This window comes from Anoplolepis gracilipes, chromosome 13 (genome assembly GCF_047496725.1).
Source record: "Anoplolepis gracilipes chromosome 13, ASM4749672v1, whole genome shotgun sequence".
Lineage (NCBI taxonomy): Eukaryota > Metazoa > Arthropoda > Insecta > Hymenoptera > Formicidae > Anoplolepis > Anoplolepis gracilipes.
This window is the reverse complement of record NC_132982.1, coordinates 4,710,131-4,731,627: the sequence shown is the minus strand read 5'-3', so window position 1 is coordinate 4,731,627 and position 21,497 is coordinate 4,710,131. Positions and strand designations below refer to the sequence as shown.

At 32.7% G+C, this 21,497-nt stretch overlaps 2 protein-coding genes across 11 annotated transcripts; one reads left to right on the top strand and one right to left on the bottom strand.

Moving 5' to 3' along the window:
- Positions 1–2,615: 2,615 nt before the first annotated feature.
- On the bottom strand, positions 2,616–11,787 carry LOC140672381 (ral GTPase-activating protein subunit beta). 5 transcript variants are annotated; one of them, XM_072904500.1, is made up of 25 exons: positions 11,602–11,787; positions 11,460–11,515; positions 10,873–11,293; positions 10,760–10,786; positions 10,419–10,633; positions 10,163–10,346; positions 9,781–10,041; positions 9,378–9,569; positions 8,958–9,062; positions 8,743–8,883; positions 8,399–8,637; positions 8,084–8,314; positions 7,823–7,976; positions 7,597–7,704; positions 6,846–6,947; positions 6,448–6,588; positions 6,302–6,316; positions 6,062–6,222; positions 5,798–5,971; positions 5,233–5,642; positions 4,594–5,005; positions 4,072–4,387; positions 3,654–3,917; positions 3,250–3,499; positions 2,616–3,069 (listed from the first exon to the last, which is right to left on the bottom strand). In XM_072904500.1, the coding sequence occupies exons 2-25, from the start codon at positions 11,493–11,495 to the stop codon at positions 2,943–2,945; spliced, it is 4,686 nt and encodes a 1,561-aa protein (XP_072760601.1). In that variant the 5' UTR covers positions 11,496–11,515; positions 11,602–11,787; the 3' UTR covers positions 2,616–2,942. The 5 variants fall into 5 exon arrangements, with proteins under 5 accessions (XP_072760601.1, XP_072760604.1, XP_072760602.1 ...); XM_072904503.1 differs by lacking the exon at positions 6,846–6,947 and having other exon boundaries at positions 11,460–11,787; XM_072904501.1 differs by lacking the exon at positions 6,302–6,316 and having other exon boundaries at positions 2,617–3,069; positions 11,460–11,787.
- A 273-nt stretch (positions 11,788–12,060) lies between these two features.
- Positions 12,061–20,378, top strand: Wapl (cohesin release factor wings apart-like). 6 transcript variants are annotated; one of them, XM_072904456.1, is made up of 12 exons: positions 12,061–12,374; positions 12,510–13,194; positions 14,121–15,964; positions 16,301–16,549; positions 17,071–17,319; positions 17,419–17,643; positions 17,724–17,946; positions 18,115–18,330; positions 18,420–18,599; positions 19,114–19,202; positions 19,348–19,449; positions 19,543–20,378. In XM_072904456.1, exons 2-12 carry the CDS (start codon positions 13,011–13,013, stop codon positions 19,690–19,692), a joined length of 3,711 nt encoding a protein of 1,236 aa, XP_072760557.1. In that variant the 5' UTR covers positions 12,061–12,374; positions 12,510–13,010; the 3' UTR covers positions 19,693–20,378. The 6 variants fall into 6 exon arrangements, with proteins under 6 accessions (XP_072760557.1, XP_072760556.1, XP_072760555.1 ...); XM_072904455.1 differs by having other exon boundaries at positions 12,062–12,366; positions 19,540–20,378; XM_072904454.1 differs by having other exon boundaries at positions 12,062–12,370; positions 19,540–20,378.
- Positions 20,379–21,497: the final 1,119 nt, after the last annotated feature.

Below are 21,497 nucleotides of genomic sequence, written 5' to 3'. Positions count from 1 at the left end.
AAACTATAAAAATATTACTCTCTTATAATTATTATATATATATATATATATTTATTACATGAATTATGTATATTATCAATTTTTGAGATTATAAATAAAAAAATATTATATAGAAAAGATAATATAACTAAAAATATTATAAATAAGCACATTATAATTCTTCTTTTGTTCTTTCTTTTATTCGCGTGTATCATATTTTTAGTATGTTTTTATATTTTTAGAATTTACAAACGTGCGATTTTAAACTTGAGGCTAAAGTATCGTGTTTTTATTCGTAATTGTATTTGTGGTAATGATATCTGTTTTTGCATCAAAAAATTGCATTGATAATAATAAGAGTACCAGCTTGCGTCAGTTAAATAACTCAGTGTGTAAATCACACACATATTCAGTCTTTTAGACAGCACGATTACAATGATACAAAACACTGATTTCAGACAATGGATTCGTTCATTTCAAAACGTACACTAAAGTGGACAATGATTATAATGACAACACTGGCTCTAAGATTGTAGATAAAAGGCTGAGTCATTTAAATTTTCTTCTCACTCTCTATAATTATCGATATATATATATATATATATATATATATATATATATATGTGTATATATATATATATATATATATTTCGGTACAAGGGTGCTGTATGCACAAAAATTGGAGAGAAATCTCTTTGTTTTTAGTTTCAATGTAAATTGTGTAAAGGATAAATATTTTAAGAATAACAGAATTTGGTTTCATATTACATAACTATATACACTCAAACGTATAATTTTGGCGAAAAGAAAAATAAATGACTCTATATTTATATTTTATATACTTTATAAAAAATGAAATTATTTCATTTTTATGAGATAAGGAAGCACATGGAGAAATGAAATATGCTTGCAGGATAATTTACAGCTTGTAATGGCTCGACAGTCGAGTCATTGCCAAATGATTAGTTAACATGATGTAATGTTTAATTTTACAGGACGAAGAGTGGTACAGGACCTTTTATGCTTCAGTCTTATTGTTATAGACCTAATTTGTTAACATGTTATATGTAAAGAACAATATATAATAGATATTATTGAAAAATTGTTATCTAATTTGAAATTCCGTAGTCTATATATTTGAAAAATGTTGTATATATGCAAAATTACTTATTTTGCATATATACAACGTATATATGCTTATTTTATGCCTACTAATGCTACGGAGAAAAATATTTTATGCTTACTAATACTTAGCATTGAGCCGAGCATTGAAACACATCATTGATTAAGATAAATGGTTCAATTGACCAGAGCCGATATTAGTGAAGTATTCTAAAAAATTTGATATACTTTGAGCGACACAATTTTAAATTATTGATTATTATAAGTAAAATAAATATGATTTGTGTTAATTAAAGTTATATAATGTGCTGTTGTACTTAGATGCTAGATACTATTTTCACGTTAAAGTATGTGTCATTCGGTATTATCTAGCATACAGCCCTGATACAAATAACTAAAGCAAATGATTCATCGATTAACTTCGATATTTCTTATTATGATAGAAACATCTTATCAATTTCATATGTGCAAAACAAGAAGATTTGTATATATATATATATATATATATATATATATATATAATTGAAATATTTCTAATTTATATACAGGGTGTCCGTATATATAATTGATGAAAAACCTGTTAACGGCAGATTGTTGAGATCATTTGGAGTCGATTTTTTCTCAGCGAAAATATCAAGAGACATCATTTTTTGCAAGTTTCCAATTTTTATTATCACATATCTTTGTAATTAAGCTTTAAATTAAAATTCTATTAGAGTAAACTCTATCTGAAATTAACTGAAGAATGTAGTTTTCGAAATTTTTTAACTTCAAAAAGCTTAGTTTGCGAAAAGCGCCTTTTTTTCAATCGCTTACAATTCGAAAATTATTGATGCCTCGACATTTTCGCTGAGGAAATATCGTCTCCAAATAATCTCAAGAATCTGCAATTAACAGGTTTTTCACCAATTACCGGACACCCTGTATATATGTACTGTGTGTGTATATATACTAAATAATTTCCATTTAATTTCATATAATAGATTATTGTTATTTAGAAATTGAAGATATCTCTCTCTTTCTACACATGTTTATAATTATAAACATCGAATGATACTTATTTTAAGAATTATGAGAGAATACACATATATATATAAGGTGCTATAGAATATATATTATCATATATAATAAATTAATTAAATAATACACTTCATGCTGCGTTCTATAAGTAGAGCTATTATAATTATATGAATCAAATTATGTGAACAATTTATTTTACAGTGCTATCTACAATACTAATTTTACAAGTAACAAAATAACATTTAAGATACAAAATTGTATGCATTGTATATATATTACAAATCATATAATAAATATATTTTTCTGAAACATTCTTTTATGTGATATCACCTTCCTCATTACTTAATACTTAATAATTTTTAACAAGAAGTTATACTGTTTATTAGTTAAATGCAATTCACAATGTATATTCTCAATTTTTTATCGTTTTGAGAATAACTAAGTTACTTTTAAAATAATATTATTATATGCTGCAAAATAATATTTATATGTTGCAGAAACAGAAAAAAAATTATTATCGGAATTCTTTAAATTGTATAAAAATTATTAAAGAATGGAAAATGCATTTTTTATGTTACTAAGAATTTGCAATTAAAATGAGGCAACAAATCGAGAACAAGTTTTCTACATCTATATTTAAATTTAAATTGTTATCTCGATAAGATAAAAAGTTTATCCTTAAAACAAACATGTAATGCAAATAAGCTGTAACAGCATGACTTATTCTTAAATTTGAAAATCTTAATTAGCCTTTCTTTTAGTAGAAATAATAAGCTATTGCCATTCTGAATTGATTTATATGAGATAGTTAAAAATTTCTATTACGTTTGGTAAGTTTGAGTGCTACTAAATAGAAGTGTTAATAACTCTGGTTCTGTCAAATTTCTTTTGTATTTTTGCACCATCTCTTGAATTTTTAAACGTCTTCGTACATGCGGCGGATGATAACTGAAACAGATATATTTTATTCAAACACACATGGACACATTTTATTTAAAATAAAAGCCCAAAAAAAGAAAAAAATAATGTAGGAATTTCAAGAACAAAATATATATAAAATATATTTAATGGGATACATTGCAAAAGTATACATATATATTTTTTTTTTTATTATTAATATTATCATACCTGTCATTATCAAGTCTTTTTCTACGTCCCATATTAAGAGCTGTTTGTCTAACTAAAATTCCCAAGACTCTTCTTGACACTACCATACCATCAATTAAAGGTGTTGCCAAATTGATTCTAGAAATCGGTCCTTGCAATCTGACTCTCATCAATCCATTAGCGAGAGCTTGAAGGAAAATAACTTGCACGTCGGTAGCTTGCAGCATTCTCGATTGCTCTAGTCCAGTATAAGTGGAAAAAAGCAAATCGCCTATGTAAATCCAACAAAAATAATTTAATTTAATGCAAACAGAAATATATATGATATACATATATGATTGTAATAAAATAATTAAATTAAAGTTTCTGCGAGTTTTACAGAATATTTTATTTGTATACCGAAGGTATTGAAAAAGCAAACGAACCTATCGGAAACTGTGTATGATCCTCTAGACTCTCCAACCACACAACCATAATTTTTGTATTAGTTTGCGAAGGTAGAGCTTGTTTCGTTGATCTTCTGGGTTTGATAGGATCCGCACTCGAGGAATTTGTCGGACCTATTCCCGACAAGCTCGATGGCTGTTTCTCTAAGTCAAGCGACATTGTTCTAGAAGTCGACGTGGTATTTTGCGACACACCACAGGTTCGCGTATCCGTACTTTCACTAATACTGCGCTCAAACCACACTATAATATGCATAAATTGTCATTGAAAAATCACATTACGCATTATAATAAATCATAGCACAATAGAAAAACAAATAATACATTTTTTTAGCAAAAGCTATTTTTTCCTTTTTTAAAAAAACATTTTTGTAATATCTTTGTATTCAAGATTTACCTTGTCCACTACTACTAGTATCGCTGTTATAACTGCTCTCCTCTAGTGAATCCGAGCTGGCAATAAGATACGATTGTGTAGGCACAACAAATGCAATTTCTGAACTAACATCCGCCCAGTACAGTACATGAGTGTCACCGTTATAAAGCGCACCACCGTGATTACTATGAGCTGGTTGTGGTACGTTCACTTGTGCAGTTACCCGCCACGAAGTAGACACATGACCCGTCCAGCCTGCATGAGCGGATACAGAAACGGGCCATCCGAGAGAGCTCAAAAATTCCAAGAAATTTGACGATACATTTTCTTCGTGCAACTGTAAATGCAAGAACAGATATGTATAAAAATTTTACATTTTTTTCTAACAGATTGCATTATATCGTGCCTTTCAAAGAGAACATTTAATACGATATTTAATAGATAATAAAAACAATCGATTTTTGAAAATTGGGTCGTCAAAGTAACAATGTACGAAACAAATAAATGATAAGATATAATGGATATAAGAGAAAAATATCTTACCACATTTAATAATATTTCAGAGGCAGATTTTTGACCTGTTTTTGCGTAGAAGATATGAACAGTATCGCATGTACGTGGACTAATATTGTCCAGTGTTTCTAAATCTGTGCAGAATCCAGGAATGGTTGGATCCAGAGCAATGAGTCCGCTGTTTCTGGAATCCTCGTTCTCCTTGGGTTCCATATTCAAGAAACCGAAATGGCTCAAAAATAGGCGAGCTGTTTGGAATTCGTGACAGACTTGGGGTGGTACACATTCGTCAGTTTTATCTTCCACACTCTTGACATTACTATTATTGTTTTTCGACTCCAGTGTTATTTGACGTTCTAATAGCTGTGCGAGAATTTGATGTTCGTCTCGTACTGCATTATTGTCGCTCATAACTGCCTCGAGACTCGGTATTGATTCATCCCTGTTATGAGAAGATTATACAATTAATATCATTTTAATTAAAATATGATTTCAAATTGCAGGAGATATCCAACTTTTCAGAAATTTTGTGTATCTGAGTTTATCCAAAGTAGATTGGAAAAGATACGTCTAAATTCGTGCAAAATTTTGCAGCTTTAATTTAAATGCAATTAAAGAATATAAAGTTTGAGTCTCCTGATTTACTATTGTTACAAATAGGCCACTTACACTTTACAGTGAGGAATACGATCTACGTTATCCGGGAAAAATCTCGGCTTATAATCTGTCCGCGGTGCAGCTTCCGCCAACGGCAAAGGTCGTCCGGGATTACTGTTTATACTTCTGATGCTGGATCGATGACGCGGCAAATGACGGAGCTGCATCGTCCACGCGTGTCTACCGAACGGTCCGCGAATCAAGACTGTCACCGTTGGTTGAGGATCTTGATCGTTTCCCAGAGGTTCCTCCAATAAGGCTAACACGATCGCATTCTCGGATACAAAATAACGAAATCTCTCGACAGCCGCTTGTCGTGCCACACGTCCGCCAGTCCAACTGTTGCAGTGTCGAAGCAAAGATACTTCGTCCAACAATGACGAGAGCGATTGCGCTCCACAAGCGCTTGGAAAATAACCCACCTAATGAAAAAAGAATATTCATTTTTAGAATATTAAATAATAATAAAAGAATAATATGTAAGAAATATTTTTACAAATCTCTTATTATCTTTAAAATTAATTCATATTGTGTCGCAAATTACATATCTCTTTGTATCTCTGTACTTTGAACAAACCTGTTCCAATAAAATAGTGAGGAGCGCATCAGCAGCATCTCTTACACGCATAGATGCAGGTTTCAGTTCCTTTTCATCTTTCATTTTGATGGGCTCTCCTGGTTTTCCAACACTTTTAGTGCCAGACACTCCAAGTTCAACAACTTCTAATACTGTAGTCAAACAGTCTTTGTCCTTTAATATAAAAAAATAACAAAGCAAATGTAAAAAATATCAAATAAGAAAATTTCTAATATAAATCAATTCTTAAAAATAATCACCAACCTGTAACAATTGTGGATGAGCAGTTAACCAAGTTGTTAAGCAATTAAATGCTGCGACGATAGAGGAATGAAGATCCTTAGAATGCGCTGGTGGCGGACGCCAACATTGATATGAAATATAATCGCACAACCATTTTACTGCTCTCTTGCATTCCAAAGCATCTGCGACAAACACCAAGTTTTGATGAGCATTTTTCAAGCACATTTTATTAGATCTGTCAATTTTTAACTGATATCGAACCTGTAAGTTTCCTTGCTGCATGCAGAATTATTAGAAACAGGATGGAGATAAGTATCGTGTACTTGTTATATAAAATATAACGCACATAAATATATTTTTAAAATCTGAAATATATACATGATTATTTGTGTACTTTAGTCTATTACCTGTTTCGCGAATGCGTGTGCGTGCTAATCCCGACAGCATTTCTAATGCTGCTAGAGAGATATTTAGATCAGTCTTCCACGACGAAATCAAACGATGACACACTAAGTACGTTGCTCGTACGAAGAGAGCATGGGCAGAATCTGCAAAAATATCACCTTCATTTAGTTGTTAAGTCTACAGAAAATAATTACGCGTTTAGTGTATATTCTATATAAATGTATCTTTCAAAGCTATACACTTATAATTGTAAAAAATCTTACATATCGTTTTGTAAGAACTTTGAAAAATAATGCAAAACGTAGACAACAAATGGAAACGAAATACTCATACTTTATAAACGTCTTCCAATGTGATTTTTATGAGCGTGTGTAGCAAAATAAATAATAGTAGTATTTACCGAATGCAATGCATTCCTCTTGAAGAGTTGCAATGTCAGAGGCATCGCCAATTGATCGTTGATCACTGGATATACTTATTTGACTGGCTGAATCGCTGGTGACTATATTAAGCGATGATAAGACGGTACAATGGCGAAATGCACAACAGAACACAACTCGTAACAACAATAAAAAAAAATTATAATATTTCATATAAGCATGTGTAAGCTGATATAATGAGAGGTGATATTTTAAGCAATGTAATTCAAATATTTGCATCCTCACTTATTTTACCCCGATTTTAAGGCTACTGACAAATGTTAATGAGAAATTGCTGTATTAAACAAAGTAGCAGCATACTGAGACATTGCTACTTTATTGGCATAAAAAAGAAGCCCATCACGATCATAAACGTTAATGAAACAATTTTATCAAATTTTATGGCAGTTTGTTTCATTTTGCTAATAATAAAAACTAATAAAAATATTTTTTTTATTAGTTTCAGATTGATAAATTATTTTTATTATATCACTGTATTTACATTCTTTGTAAACACTCTTTATAAAGAAGAAATATTTATTTCTTCAAATAATAGAAATAAAAATGACGTTTATATTATTTTCTTTTTTTTAACATAAATATAAAAAATAACGCCTATGGTCATGTGGTTATTTATAAAATCTGGACATAAAATAGGAGAATTAACACTAAATAACTCAAAACAGTGCATTTAACCGAATGCAAGCTAATCATCAAGAATTAAGAACGAACCTGAAGATAATAAATTAGATGTCGAATCATTAGCTACTGTATCGGGTTGTGTGACCTGCTCCACTTCTTCCGCTGCTGCAGAATCTTGTACACTCAGTAATAAAGCTCCTAAAAATTATTTATTTCACGTTTATTCTTCTTTAATTAAGAAATTATAAATATCAATAACATTCTGGTAGAACGCGAGAGATTATGAACTTATGATAAATTGACTTTATTAACTTACCCAACAACATGTGTGTATTTTGAGGGTCAGTCTCCACTTGCAGAGCATTTATGAGTAGATTCATAAGTCTCGATTTCAATTGTACGAATGTTATAGGAGTTTTCTCGAAAGAATTTGTGCTTGGAAATGTTGGAAGCTCCTTAATAGCAAGATTCTGTAATAACAAAAGATTCAAATACGTTGACCTCTCCATATGATAATGTAATCATGCTGATCTTAATAAATTTCAATCTGTAATCGGTAAATCACATTTTGATCTACCTGAAAATGTAGGGGCAATGTTAACATCGATATCAACAAATGTATCGAGGCCCTTCTCAAATCCGATTTCGATACTACATTAGATCTCAGCTTCAAATCTTTCTCTGGTAGAACCACTTCCAAAGCGGATAGCACGGCCGGCACCAAGACTTGTATACCGTTCAAATCAAGACGGAACAAATCAGCTGAATTCAGTAGAATACTCGCTAACGTTTCACCACATTCACGGGTCTGAAAAAAATACGCAGATTTTATTCCTATTTCTTTTGTTCTCTCTTTCTTTTTAAATCCATTTACGAGAAAGAGTTTGTATACCTCGTCAACCTTGAGACCGTGATACATGGCTTGATAGAATCTAGCCAAATACACAGGTAAAATTTCCTCGCCCGTTTTCTTGGCGCAAAAAATTCTGCACAGAGCGCCCAATGCTTCCGCTCTACCGGACTCGTAGCGATCTATACAGAGTGTCGATGGTACATCGCTCACAGTTTCCTGTAACGAACTCGGTCCGTCCACGAGTACCGAGGATGGACGTTTTGAAGCACCCGACGGTTCTATATATAATACAATTGTAATCGTAAAATTAATAATTAATAATGTATAATCATAAAATTTTAGATATCTTTTTATTTTATATATATATGAATATATATACTGACGCGGTAAATTTTGCGACCAACCATCAGTACCGATAAATGCTGCCTCGAATAACCATTCCCCGAAAAGATGCAATATACTGTTACACTTGGGACGTCCTGGTGCTAAGGGAGGTCTAATATCCTGGCCAAGTGAAGTCATAGCTGTAAATAATAATTGTATGCATAAAGAGAAATATTTTTGCAATATAATTAAAAAGTTATTAAATTGACATTACATGCTGTACTTGAAGCAGACGATGGACCGGAATTTGATATTAACACTGGCGGTGTACTAGATACCCGGCTTGTTGTTAGTCCAATTAAAGACGCTTTTGGAATTCCTGTAAAATATTATATAATATGTGTATATATACGTATATATACACACAGAATATTTTCTTGTAATAATAAATGGGACATCTCTGAAAATTCAAATTGAGTAAAAACTCTGATTGCAACGAGTGTTTTAGAGTAAAACTTAATAATACAGTATAAAGTACAGAACTTATAGTATGAAGAAAAGATTATAATACAAAATGAGTGCTATTGCAATAATTGTAGCTGTAGATCTTTGCAGAGAATATAACCGAGTAAAATTGATTGAGCACTATAGTATCAGAGATATATCAGTGAAAGAAAGTATTGCATTGAGATACCCTTAGTGACTGCAGAAGGAGTGACACTGAAACTTTTGGCAAGTCTGCGTTGAGTCGGGGGTGTGGGGGAAGGCTGAGGTTGTTCCCTGCCGCTCGACCTGTCCCATCCGACACCCCCGCCACCGGTACCACTATTCCCTGACGTAACGTTGGACACGCAACATTCTTCCCAACAGCATGCCTGTGAAACTCCTAAAAAAATATTCGAAAAATGTGCAACCGCCACCATTAGATACGTGAACAAGCTGACAGTACGCGCGTGTGAGAGTTTTATAGAAACAAATTTTACAAATGCATATTCTATACTGCCTTGCCATTGTGTATAATTTACAAGTTTGTGTCTCTGAAATAGATTATAAATTCTCATATTACTATTACTATTCAATCAAGATACACGACTTACCGAGAAAAGCATCGACTTGACTTGCTATGCCTTTTATAGCTTTCAAAAATATTTGCGGCAAACTTTGTAGGCACGGATGCTGGCACGGATCTATGACGTTAGGACTGGCAATAGCATATTGTAGAAATGCTTGTGTTTGCGAGACAACAGCGGGTCTACATAAATCTACGGGATCGCCAATAGTACGCAGTAGTCTGTACCATGCTTGTGCTACTGCTTCATCCGACATAGTAAGCGGTACTAATTGTGTGTCTTCCTCGCCTGAAAAAAATAGGATTTTGTTTGTAATAACATATTGTTTAGACATATTGCAAATAACGAAGCTATTATTATATTAATCAAAGTTGTTTGTTTGATACAAAACAATCAATAAGATACATACTTATTTTTAATTCCGGAAACATTGGTCCGTACATGATTTGTAGCAACCTCGCTGTCAGAGCAAGACATACGCGATTCCATTGCTCTACTAAAGCTAATCTGTGGCGCCATCGCAAACAGGATTCTCGTAGTGTACGCCATAAAGGTGGCGAAGGAAAATTGCGTTCACAGGAGACCAGCCATACCTGAAAAAAAAAAAAAATTGTTTTGTGCATAAACCAACTTTACTTATCTTATTTTGTTGTACATTTATGCACCTCTAATAATACACCAAGCACTCTTTCGCACAGTTGTTCCCCTACATCCTCCCTAGTAGCCGGTGGTGCTAATAGCGCATCGTTAATACCAATGAGAAATAATAATAGACTTTCCCATGTTTCTCTTTCTAAAGTTGCTGGACCTCTTGCAATTTGTTGCAAAGTTCTAAGCACTCGATGACATAGGACGGCTTGTCGATTTATTGTATCTGTACCTAAAAACATTTATTAAAAGATTTAATATTATAGATAATTATTATAGATAAGCCATTTTATAGCAAATGTGTGAATTAATACAAATAGAAGTGTTGAGAAAAATGTATATTGATATCGAAAATTACCTAGATCCTGATACAAAAAAGGCCAGACTTTGAGAAAGAAATAAACATTATCAAAAAATATTGCAAACAATAGATTGACAAGTAATGACAAATAAAAACAAATCTTGCCCTACCTTCTCCTTTCCTCGGTACGAATAAATTGTGAAAATGACTTATGATTTTTCTGGCATAAAAGTTTGAATCATCTATGATTGGTCTGGGTACAGAAATTTTTGGTGTAGAGTATAACGCGGACAGCCATTCGCAGTATATGTTCACGCAATCTCTGACAGTGTCATGTTCAGCCAAAGGTAATGACAATCCAAAGCATATCACTTCCATGCACCATTGAACTTCCTTGTCAGTCGAGAGTGGGCTAGGCTCCCCCGCTTGAGTGATACCGAGATTTGCAGCGAGTTGGCGTACTATGGACAATGCGACTTCTTTCCCTGCGCCAGGAGGAAATTTCTCGAGTACACTTTGACTGTCCTCTGAACCTTGCTGGATCAGAGTGCTTAGTGAAGCCCATTCTGAATACATTCCTCCTTGGGAGTCCTAAAAATATATACATCCATATATCAATTTCTTCTCTCGCTTTCATATTTTTAATAATAAGAATAACCCAATAGAGAACAAAATTTCTTTTTTTCTATAATTCCACAACTAAACTAACATAATAATAATTACTATCGGACATAATTCAATTTTTAATTATAAGTACCTTGAGATTAACTCTGTTGAATACGCCTAAATTCATAGATTACTGCACTATACGCCCTATGATTAAAAAGTATAACTGCACAAATTGAATATCCGAATTAAACGTGGAACATTCGTGATCCGAAAAAGGAAAATGATTTTACTTTATACATAGCCTATCTTTTTGGACCGACATTGACATCATCGGATTGCCAATCACTTTTTCACGGAGATGGGCATTTAAGCATTTACATATTTGACCATATTTGACAATCGACAATATGATCGCGTTTTGACAACTACATGACATCCATCAACGTCAACGCGGAATAAATACTATCATAGATCTTCGACCGTGAATATTGAAAATATAATAGAATTGCTTCGCAAAATAAAAAGGTTGTCTAATGGTCATTGATCACGCAATTATAAGTGATGTAAAATTTCATTTATCTTTCGACAAGCTCTTTCGAACGCACTGATTGGCTGCAAGAGAGTTCTAAAAATTCCCCATCTGATAGCCAATCGATACGTCGGATAAACTTGTACGAAACTTTATTTATCATCTCTACAACGTGTTCTACAAACTCTACAAAATTTTGTCCAATCGAACTTCGACATTCCGCGTCAGAGATTACGTGTTTATTACGTATGATTTTGACAAAGTTTTACCACAGTTTAACTGTGGTTTTACAAGGAGTAAAAATTTGTACTTTTTCATCATTCCATTTTCAGAAGAAAAACTACAGAAGACTAGACGATCGAAATTGTCTCATCGGCGTGACATCTTATTGATATTTTCCCGACGACCCCCTTATTCACGTCGCGATGTTGTTTATACATGTCATCATAATTACGAAGTAGACGGGCTACGCTCATGTTAGCTCTATCTATTGGCGAAGACGACAAGTATCATAATTCTGCTTATTGTATGTATGTATGTATGTGTAACGCTATTCTTTTTGTCATACAATATATATATATATATATATATAATATATATATATATATATATATAGATATATATATGCATATATATGTGTCTAAATCCCGAAACGAAAAACATCGGCAGATGGCTCGAGATCTATGTTGATGATTAATAATTCTCAGTGTGAGAAATTGATGGTAATAAGAACGACGGATAAAGAGGGAAAAACAGCAAGGAAACATCATTAAGTGCGGACGAGAAACTGCTAGCGATCAGCTCGACGGCGGAGCGAGCGACCGAGATCGACTCTGATTGTTAATCGAATTTGTTGCTTCGAGAAGGAGAGGGCCATCGGAGTGCGTGCGTCGGAGTAGTTAGCCGCGAGAGAGAAACATGGCGTTTGTTTCTCACGTTGTTGTACCACGATCGAGTATTATCGCCGCCTGCTAGGGGTTCGCTCGTCGCCACGCGATCCGTAAAACCGCGGGATCGACGTCAACAAGCCCCGTCGTGGATCGATCTCGCCGCGACACCCTCGTCGAGGGTGCGCTCGACGCCCGCGTCACGCCGGACCCGAGCATGAGGATAGATTGCACCATCCGTGTCCCCTGAGATGCCGAGAAAGATCCCCGAGACAAGCGCACAATGACGTCCCGCAGTTACACCAAGTCCTACAGCCGTAAGGTCAGCAGTGTAACGGCCGGCAGTATTCAGTTCGATAAGCTCTTTCGCGAGAACAGCAACCGGCCCTCCGCTGCCAAGTCAGCGGGCACTGTTGGCAAATGGGGTATAACATCCTTCACGTCTATCAGGAGCACGAATATCAATGGTATGCAATTATTACAGTATGATATAACTCTCGCTGCAAGTATCTTACATTGCTATTGTAGATACAAAAGTGTACTTCCAGTCTTATAAGATTCAGCTTGTACAATAAGATTTTTATCTTCTTTTCTGAACAAATTTATAATGTTAAACTTTATACCTCTGAAACATTATTGTTCTACGTATTAAAATTATATAATTGCGAGAGAGAAGTTTAAGTTAAATAAGAATTAGCTATGTATTAAAAAACATAAATACTTGTATAAAGTTTTTCTATATTTCATGGCAAGAATATTAAGTCACTTAGAAGTGTAATTCTAATAATAATATAAATGTAATAAATTTGGTAGAACTTGTATAAACTTTTTGTTAATAGCTTTTTTGATAAAAATTTCAATCAATCTTTATCGTAAAATGATAACTATAAAAATAAATTTGCAAGATGTATTTTTAGAAACTGGCATATATATAAAAATTAGTTGATCTGACATTAAAATATGGTACTATTTTATGTTTCAATATTAAATATCACATTATATTCAATATAACACTATATGATTGTATTTTACAGAGAATTTAGATTTTAAAAATTGTAAAAATTCAATACAATAAATATCAAAAATACAATAATAAATTATATTTTATCTCGCAGTAACATTTATATACAGATCCATTTTCTTTTTGATTCTATTAGAATACATGTAAATAAATATATATTTTGTTTTGTAATTATCATTAATCTTGAATATTTTTATCTGCAACATTAATTATTTTTGGAAGAAACTTTTCAAGGTATATTAAAAATATATTTTTAGAAAATATTATAATGTGCTTAACAGACTCAATTTTGATAGTAGGAAAACAAATAACAAATGGTTCTTATGTAAAAATATCAAATACAATAGTATTGGTAAAATATTTAATTTCCAGGAAGACGAGATGATATACATAATACATTTGGCGCGAAAAGAATGAAACTCGATTATGGAAATCAGAATCGCGTAAGTTCCGGGAAGGATCCGTTCTCTTTTGAGACCGATCCGGATAATAAACCGGACGCTTCTCCGGCAGTTGTAAAGCCGAAAAAGTTTTTCAAGAGCAGAAATGTCCCGCCTGTGGTGGAAGAATCTCGCCAGGATGTGGCAATCTACAGACAAGTACCTGATTCGCAATACGGAAGGGCTCGTACCCCGAAACAACCCGCGCAGCAGACAGCGCAAAAACAGCAGCCAACGCAGAAACAGCAACAGCAGCAACAGGCTGTAACGAAAGTATCACATGCTCCAATTAAGAAAGTAGTAGAAAGTTTAGATAGCACCAGTACACATGATAACCCTAATCGAGAGGAGAGCAAACCTCCAATTGTGTTAAGAATATGTAAAGGAACAGCGCGATTGGTTTGCGGAGACGTGCATCAGGATACTCAGGAGCTCGAGCCCGATACCTACAGAATTTCCACTCCCCTCACTAGTCCGTCTAAAGTGGACGTCGAACGTAAGACCCTCAACACGGAGGCGCCGCCCAAATCCGATCATAGATCTCTACGTACGCATCAACCTACTGTCTCGACCGTCTCGATTCCCTTGGAGAACTCGGATATGAGAAGGACCACTCGTAGTCGCGCGAAGAATCTACACTTGGATCTAACGGCGACGAGTTCCGCCGTGACACCGTCAACCACACCGATAACTCCAAATTCGCACGGTTCCGGTCTTTCCCTGACGCTGAGAAAATCCGTGACAGACTCCAATAATACACTCATATCTCATTACGATATCGTTAAGACTGACTGCAGCTCAACATATTCCTCCAAACCAGTGATCGAACCGTTAATCGGACGCGATCAGCCGCTACCAACTACGACCCAGGAGCTGATCGATATACTTTCGAGCGACTCCGATACGAGACCAGCACCACCAGCATCACCGCCGTTGCCACCGCCGCCTCCATCATCATCATCATCGCCGCCGGTACCATCATTACCATCACCGTCGCCATCTCCATCTCCATCATCATCACCGCCACCATCACCATCACCGATGGTTCCCAATGATAAGGGTAATGCAGAAAATACAACTGCAGAAACGTCAGAAAGTGTTGGGAGCCAAGTTCAACATTGCTCTATAGATATCCTGACCAATGAAATTGTGGTACCTGTTGTGCGGCCTGAACCCGTTGTGATAGCGCAACAACCCGAACTGGAAGCAGATCTCGATCCCGAATCAGAACCGGAACCACCGGCTCAAATCGGAACGACCGATACAGTATCTATCGAGACTACCGTCGCTGCCACGACGACCGCCGCTAAGACTTTGGTAGATCAGGATTGGTTCTCGGGCAGTGACGATAGTGAAGGTGCTAGTGGAAACGCCGAAAGTGAGATAGCATTACATGTGACGAGTACAGTCTCTGAATTGCAAGTTTCCGATCCACCATCGACGACGGTTCCCGCGTCAATCAAGCCCGCCGCTAAGAAAGGCAGTATCTTCAAGAGTCGTTCGACGGGCGCGACAGATGGGAATAAGAGACGAGCGTTGTATAAGCACAAGTGGTGCGACAGCGACAAGGAATCGACCGCTGCGGACACGCCTACCACCGGTAACAACACGCCGACTACCGCATCTGGCTCCAGCAGCGCTGGACCTGTGGCGTACGAGGAAGAATTTGAGCCTTCGCAGTTAACGAGAGTTGTAACTTATCCCGCAGCCGATGCAGATTTCGAGGATGAGGCTGACGCAATCACGAGTATTCGCTGCGGTAAAAAAGTTAAAGGAGTGAGTATATTATATATGTATAGGTACAATATTATCATTACATTTTGGAATGTTGCTTCTTTTCTTAAAAGATACACAAGAATTAAAAGATAGACAAAATTTCTAATGATGCATCATTTATAATGAGATTACATTGATAACTGATAGTGTTCTATCAGTTTATTTTTATAACATAAATATAAGTTAATTATATTCTGTTTCTTTTTCTCTTTCTTTCTCTCTTTTTTTCTCTCTTTCTTTCTAGTTATACATAATGTATAAAATAAAAAAATGTAAAAAGAAATAACTGACAGCTAAAATTTGTCAGCAAGTATATATTGAAATTTTATTTTGCAGTTCTATACTGTAGTAAAGAATGTAAAGAAAGCTCATCAAATACAAGAAAGTGGAGAATTCCAGGAATTTAATGATGATGTGGAATATATCTTGGACACATTGAGAGAAAATAATCCAAATGCTACTCGTTGCCTTTCAGCCATACGATTAGCAAGCAAATGTATGGCTCCTGCATTTCGCATGCACGTGCGCGCTCATGGAACTGTTGCCAAGTTTTTTAAAGCTCTTCATGATGCAACTAAAGATCAGGTATTAATGTTCACTATATTAACAAAATCTCATCTGTTTCTATGTATTCTAGAGATGAGTATTGATCATTTCAAAGAGAGAAATAGCCTTGAAATACTAACATGTAAATGAAAATGTATAAAGCAGAAAAACAAAAATAATATAAATTGTTTTGTATTTTTGTATCTGTAGTTTAAGGAAGAAAAAAGGCAAAGTCTCTAATATTTATAATTTAATAAATTTGTTATATGATCACGTGAAAAAAATGAGGAAACAAGTGAAAGTGCAATTATATTTTCTTTCTAAATTTTTCTTCTAAAAAGCTTTTTGTAGTACAGTATATAATATATAAATTAAGGATAAACAGAAAACATTGATGCATGATATGCCAAGTAAATATCAATATTTTTTTATCCATATATCCTAATACATTAGATATTGTACTACAAAAAAACTTTTATTTTATCATGTATATACGTATGTATGAATATTTAATTTGACTTTCTAATATCAATTATAAAACGACATTATTATCATTGCAGAGTCTTGGTTTATGCACAGCAACAGTAATGTTTGTTTTAAGTCAAGATCGTCTAGCTATGGATTTAGACCGTGATTGTTTGGAATTAATGTTAAGTCTATTAGAATCTGATGCCAGTCATAAGGATGCTCTTGACGACTGCGGTCTCAGTCATGCCGAATTACTAAAAAATAAAGAGAAAGTGCGTCAGTTATGCGCTGATATACAAGCTCAAGGACATGCTAAGCATCTAAATCTAGATAATATTACTGTAAGAGAACAATTTCTTCTTAACATTTATTTTTATATTTTTCCTTTCATATCTTTTCTTTTATTTTCTTAAATAATTTATAACAATTATTTTTAATAGGTTGGTCAGCTTGCTATGGAGACACTTCTAAGTCTTACATCAAAGCGTGCTGGAGAATGGTTTAAAGAGGAATTGCGAGAGTTAGGCGGATTGGAACATATTGTAAAGACAATTCGAGAATGTCACCGCCATATTAACAGTCAGAATGTCTTAAGATCTGGCTGGACAGATCCTTTATTAGATAAATTACGTAAAGTTGACAGATGTTTACGTGTATTAGAAAATGTAAGTGATATTTTTTGTTTTGTTTTCCTCTTCTATTTTATATTGTGACGAATAGCTAAACATTGCAATATTTTCTTTAGGTAACACATATGAATGAAGAGAATCAAGTGTATTTATTAAAGTACGAGGAAGGAGTATTAGTAAGCACATTAGCTAGTTTATATCACCTGTGTGGGCAAGAAATTCCCATTTATCCAACAACAGATCCAAGTGATAAAAGTTCCATTGGTGCTGTTGTTAGAGAATGCCTCTTTGCAATTATTAAAGTTCTCATCAATCTTACACATCGATTTAACAGAGGATGTATGACTTTTTTAATACTTTTTTTTTTATATTATTAATGCAAGCAAATTAAACTGCAATTATATATTTATCCATTTATTTTTTTATTAAATTTTTAAAATTAATTTATGTAAAATTCATTACATATAGTATAATATTTATTATGTTTACACATTATTATGTTTACAGCTTTCGGTAGCAAATCGGTTGGCGCACAAGTTGGTGTTTTGGATTGTAGTTTGTTTCTTTTATTACGTGTGCCTGAATCACTTCCGGAAGAAAAACGATTTGATATGATGATGTTGGCATTGATATTATTGATAAATTTAGTAGAGCAATGCGACGATAATAAACAGCTACTTATTGAATCGAAAGCACCTCCATCATCAGAAAATATTTTTGATTGTAAGTATTCTCAATTTATTACAGTTTCTCAATGTAACGTCGATCGCGCGAATATAACTATATTTTTTTTTCTTTATCCACAATTTCAGCGGAAGAAAGCGGCGTGGGATCCTTAATTGATTTGTTCTACAAGCAAGAAGAACTTGCGCGTGCCGAGGAACAGAAAACTGATGCCATTTTAGATGGGAAGAAAGATTCTGAACAAACAGAAACTGTATCAACCACTACTAAATCTCAGGAGGAATTTATTGAAGAGACCGTGTCTAAATGTTTGTATCACGTTTATTTTCACATGCATGCATACATATTTGTGATGTGTTCTTAATATTTCTCAAAATGCCTTATATATTAATAATATACATATAATTATATATTGTCTCAAAATGAACGGGTTAAAATATAATAGATTCTTAAACAAATAGAATTGATTTTTTTATTAAGGAAAAATGTTATAACTATATTTATCACATATTTCTTTATTTTAATTTTGTATTCTTTTTTTTTTAATATTATGTATAAAATGAAGTTTATTTATAAATGACTTGTATATCATTTATATGAATTATTATAATAATTATTTAAAATTAATTTGATATAAATTAAAAATTTTAAAAAAAGGCTCTCAAAGTAATTTTATTGTAAAAAAAGAAACAAATGCAAGAGACACATACATATTTTTTTCAAAATGTTAATTTAAATATTTACACATATTATTAAATTAATATGTACTTATAAGTTTTGAGTGTTTAAGGAGTATAAACTTATTATATATATTTTTCACAGTATTACAAAAAGCTGGACAACATATGGAGCATACTTTGATTGGTGCATATGTAGTGCTTTTACTTGGATACTTAATAATGGATAACAAGGTAACAGTTAAATATAATTACATGAAAAATATAATTAAATATTTTACTAAAATATCTAATATATCTACGTATAAAGAATAAAATATTTTGAGATTTTTAATATTTCTTCTAAACTAACCAAAAAATTTTTTTCTGTGTTCTCTAGGAGTATGAATCATTGGTACGGAGTAGACTGCCGGACAAAAATTTCGGAACTATGGTATCTGTACTTCAAAAGTTCTTCAACTTTATGAATATAACGGTATCGGTAATATTGTCTTTTAGAAACTATTTTTCATTATATCCATTTGAAAAATAAACATAATTTGATCTTCTATTTTGTGCACATTTATTTTAGCAGAACGAAGTGAGCAGTTGTGGAATTGCTGCTACCGAAAAGGTAATCAAGTTCCTAAAAATGTCAGATGCCAGAATAGAAGAAGAGAAGAATGAGTTACCATTGCCAGCATTAGAAGACACCAATACGATGCTCGACTTAACTTCATCTTGATTGATATATTATACCCACACTTGACAGCATTTTTTTCACCTGGCATATGCAAAGAGCCAAAGTTGTAATTGTTCAACAGAAAAGAAATTCTTTTTATTACAAAGCGGATGGACTTGTTTCATATATTTTGATACATATTTATTCACTTTACGTAATTTATTGTTCTAGGTTTCATTATTAATTTGGTTTATTTCTTTATTTACGAAGTGGAATTTAGTTTTATTTGTTAGTTTTAAGTATAAAATAATATAACTTTGTGAATTATGTAGAGATATACATCTTGTAATTATAATTGCAAGGCACTTATCGCAATTGTTTTTACTTACATAGATACCATTTATGGTATTTTTAAGATCATTAATTAATATAATTCAAGATAATGAAAACGCTATCCTTTTTTTTAGTTGATCATCAAAAAGAATAACGCGATAAGCTTCTTGCTGTAAGCTCCTTGCTCCAACCTATACAGTTTAACTTCTGTATATCTTAAAAAACATTGTACAATCTATTAAAATTATATCTATTGTGTTTTAAAAACCTGTTAAGTGATTGACAGCATTAAGACATGTTGTGATTCGCTAAAATTCAATATAGCATTATGTATAAGTTTATTTTAATATTAAAATTATATTATATGATGTAAGCCTTGTAAATGTAAATTTATAAATTGTAATTGTACCTTACATCTCTTTGCAGTTTGGAGTTTTGTATCCTATTAACTTGTTAATGTAAGATTACTATCACATTATATTGTGATGCAAAATATAAAAAATATATATTCTACTCTATATAATATATAATTTTAATAATTGTTATATATCTATAATTTTAAAAATTGAGGTAGTTAATATGTTGTATTAATAATTAATATATTTGCAAAATTGCTAAAAGAGTACATACAAAGAATCCATAGAATTGTTTTTTTTAAACATATACTTATCTTGTTAACATTAATCAATTGCAAATCAAGAAATTATAGTTTTATAAATAAATGTTTCTTTGACAATGTAAAATTTCTTTTATCAATTAAATTTATATATATCAATACATGAATAATATATAATTTATTAATATTTTGCATCTGCAGTTAATACATACACACATTACATCATTATTAACATTTGTTGCAAAAGAAATTATGAAAAATCTTGCCAATAAACGTACAGTCTTGTATAAATAATTATTAAGGTATCATAAATAATTGAAATATTACAAGAAATAAATGCTTTAGAAAGTTGAAGCACATTTACAAGATCTTTCTCTAACAAATATTTAAATAATTTAAAAAATTAGATATTATATAATAATATAATATTATATTATTAATACAAAATAGAAATATAAATAATAAATAATATAATATTATAATAGATTATAAAAAATCTATAAAGCAGCATTAATAATAGTGATGAAAAACAACAAAGAAATGTGAAAAATCTTTTTGCTTTTGAAAAAACGACCCGTGCGCGCGCATTGCATTTAAAATAACTGGAGTTTTTTTTCTTAGCGTTATTTCGACCTAATCTAATTAGCTACAATTATAGCGTTTTCGATTGAATGGATTTTAACCCAATCCGAATTATTTTACTATGAATTCAAGTCTTTTATTGGCAGAGACGATGCAATGACGTCATTATTCGCTCCCGGAGCGATGCAATTGAAGACGCTATTAGAAAACAAGAGTAAGCGAAAGAGAAGATCAGATGGCGTTACTGGGCAACTCGCTTATTTCGCGCATGCGCACTCCATTTTGGCCAACAAAAAATCGAGAGAGTTGCGCTACTGGATATACCATGGCACCATGC

Bases quoted from the DNA above. Each gene is read 5' to 3' on its own strand.
- Wapl (XM_072904455.1), top strand. From the start codon at position 13,011: ATGACGTCCCGCAGTTACACCAAGTCCTACAGCCGTAAGGTCAGCAGT. The intron at 17,320-17,418 runs GTAAGAGAACAA...TATTTTTAATAG, and splicing joins TAAATCTAGATAATATTACT to GTTGGTCAGCTTGCTATGGA. The intron at 19,203-19,347 runs GTAACAGTTAAA...TGTGTTCTCTAG, and splicing joins ACTTAATAATGGATAACAAG to GAGTATGAATCATTGGTACG.
- LOC140672381 (XM_072904500.1), bottom strand. From the start codon at position 11,495: ATGAATTTAGGCGTATTCAACAGAGTTAATCTCAAG. The intron at 9,570-9,780 runs GTAAGTCGTGTA...ATATTTTTTTAG, and splicing joins TCAAGTCGATGCTTTTCTCG to GAGTTTCACAGGCATGCTGT. The intron at 6,948-7,596 runs GTTCGTTCTTAA...CGCTTAATATAG, and splicing joins ATCTAATTTATTATCTTCAG to TCACCAGCGATTCAGCCAGT.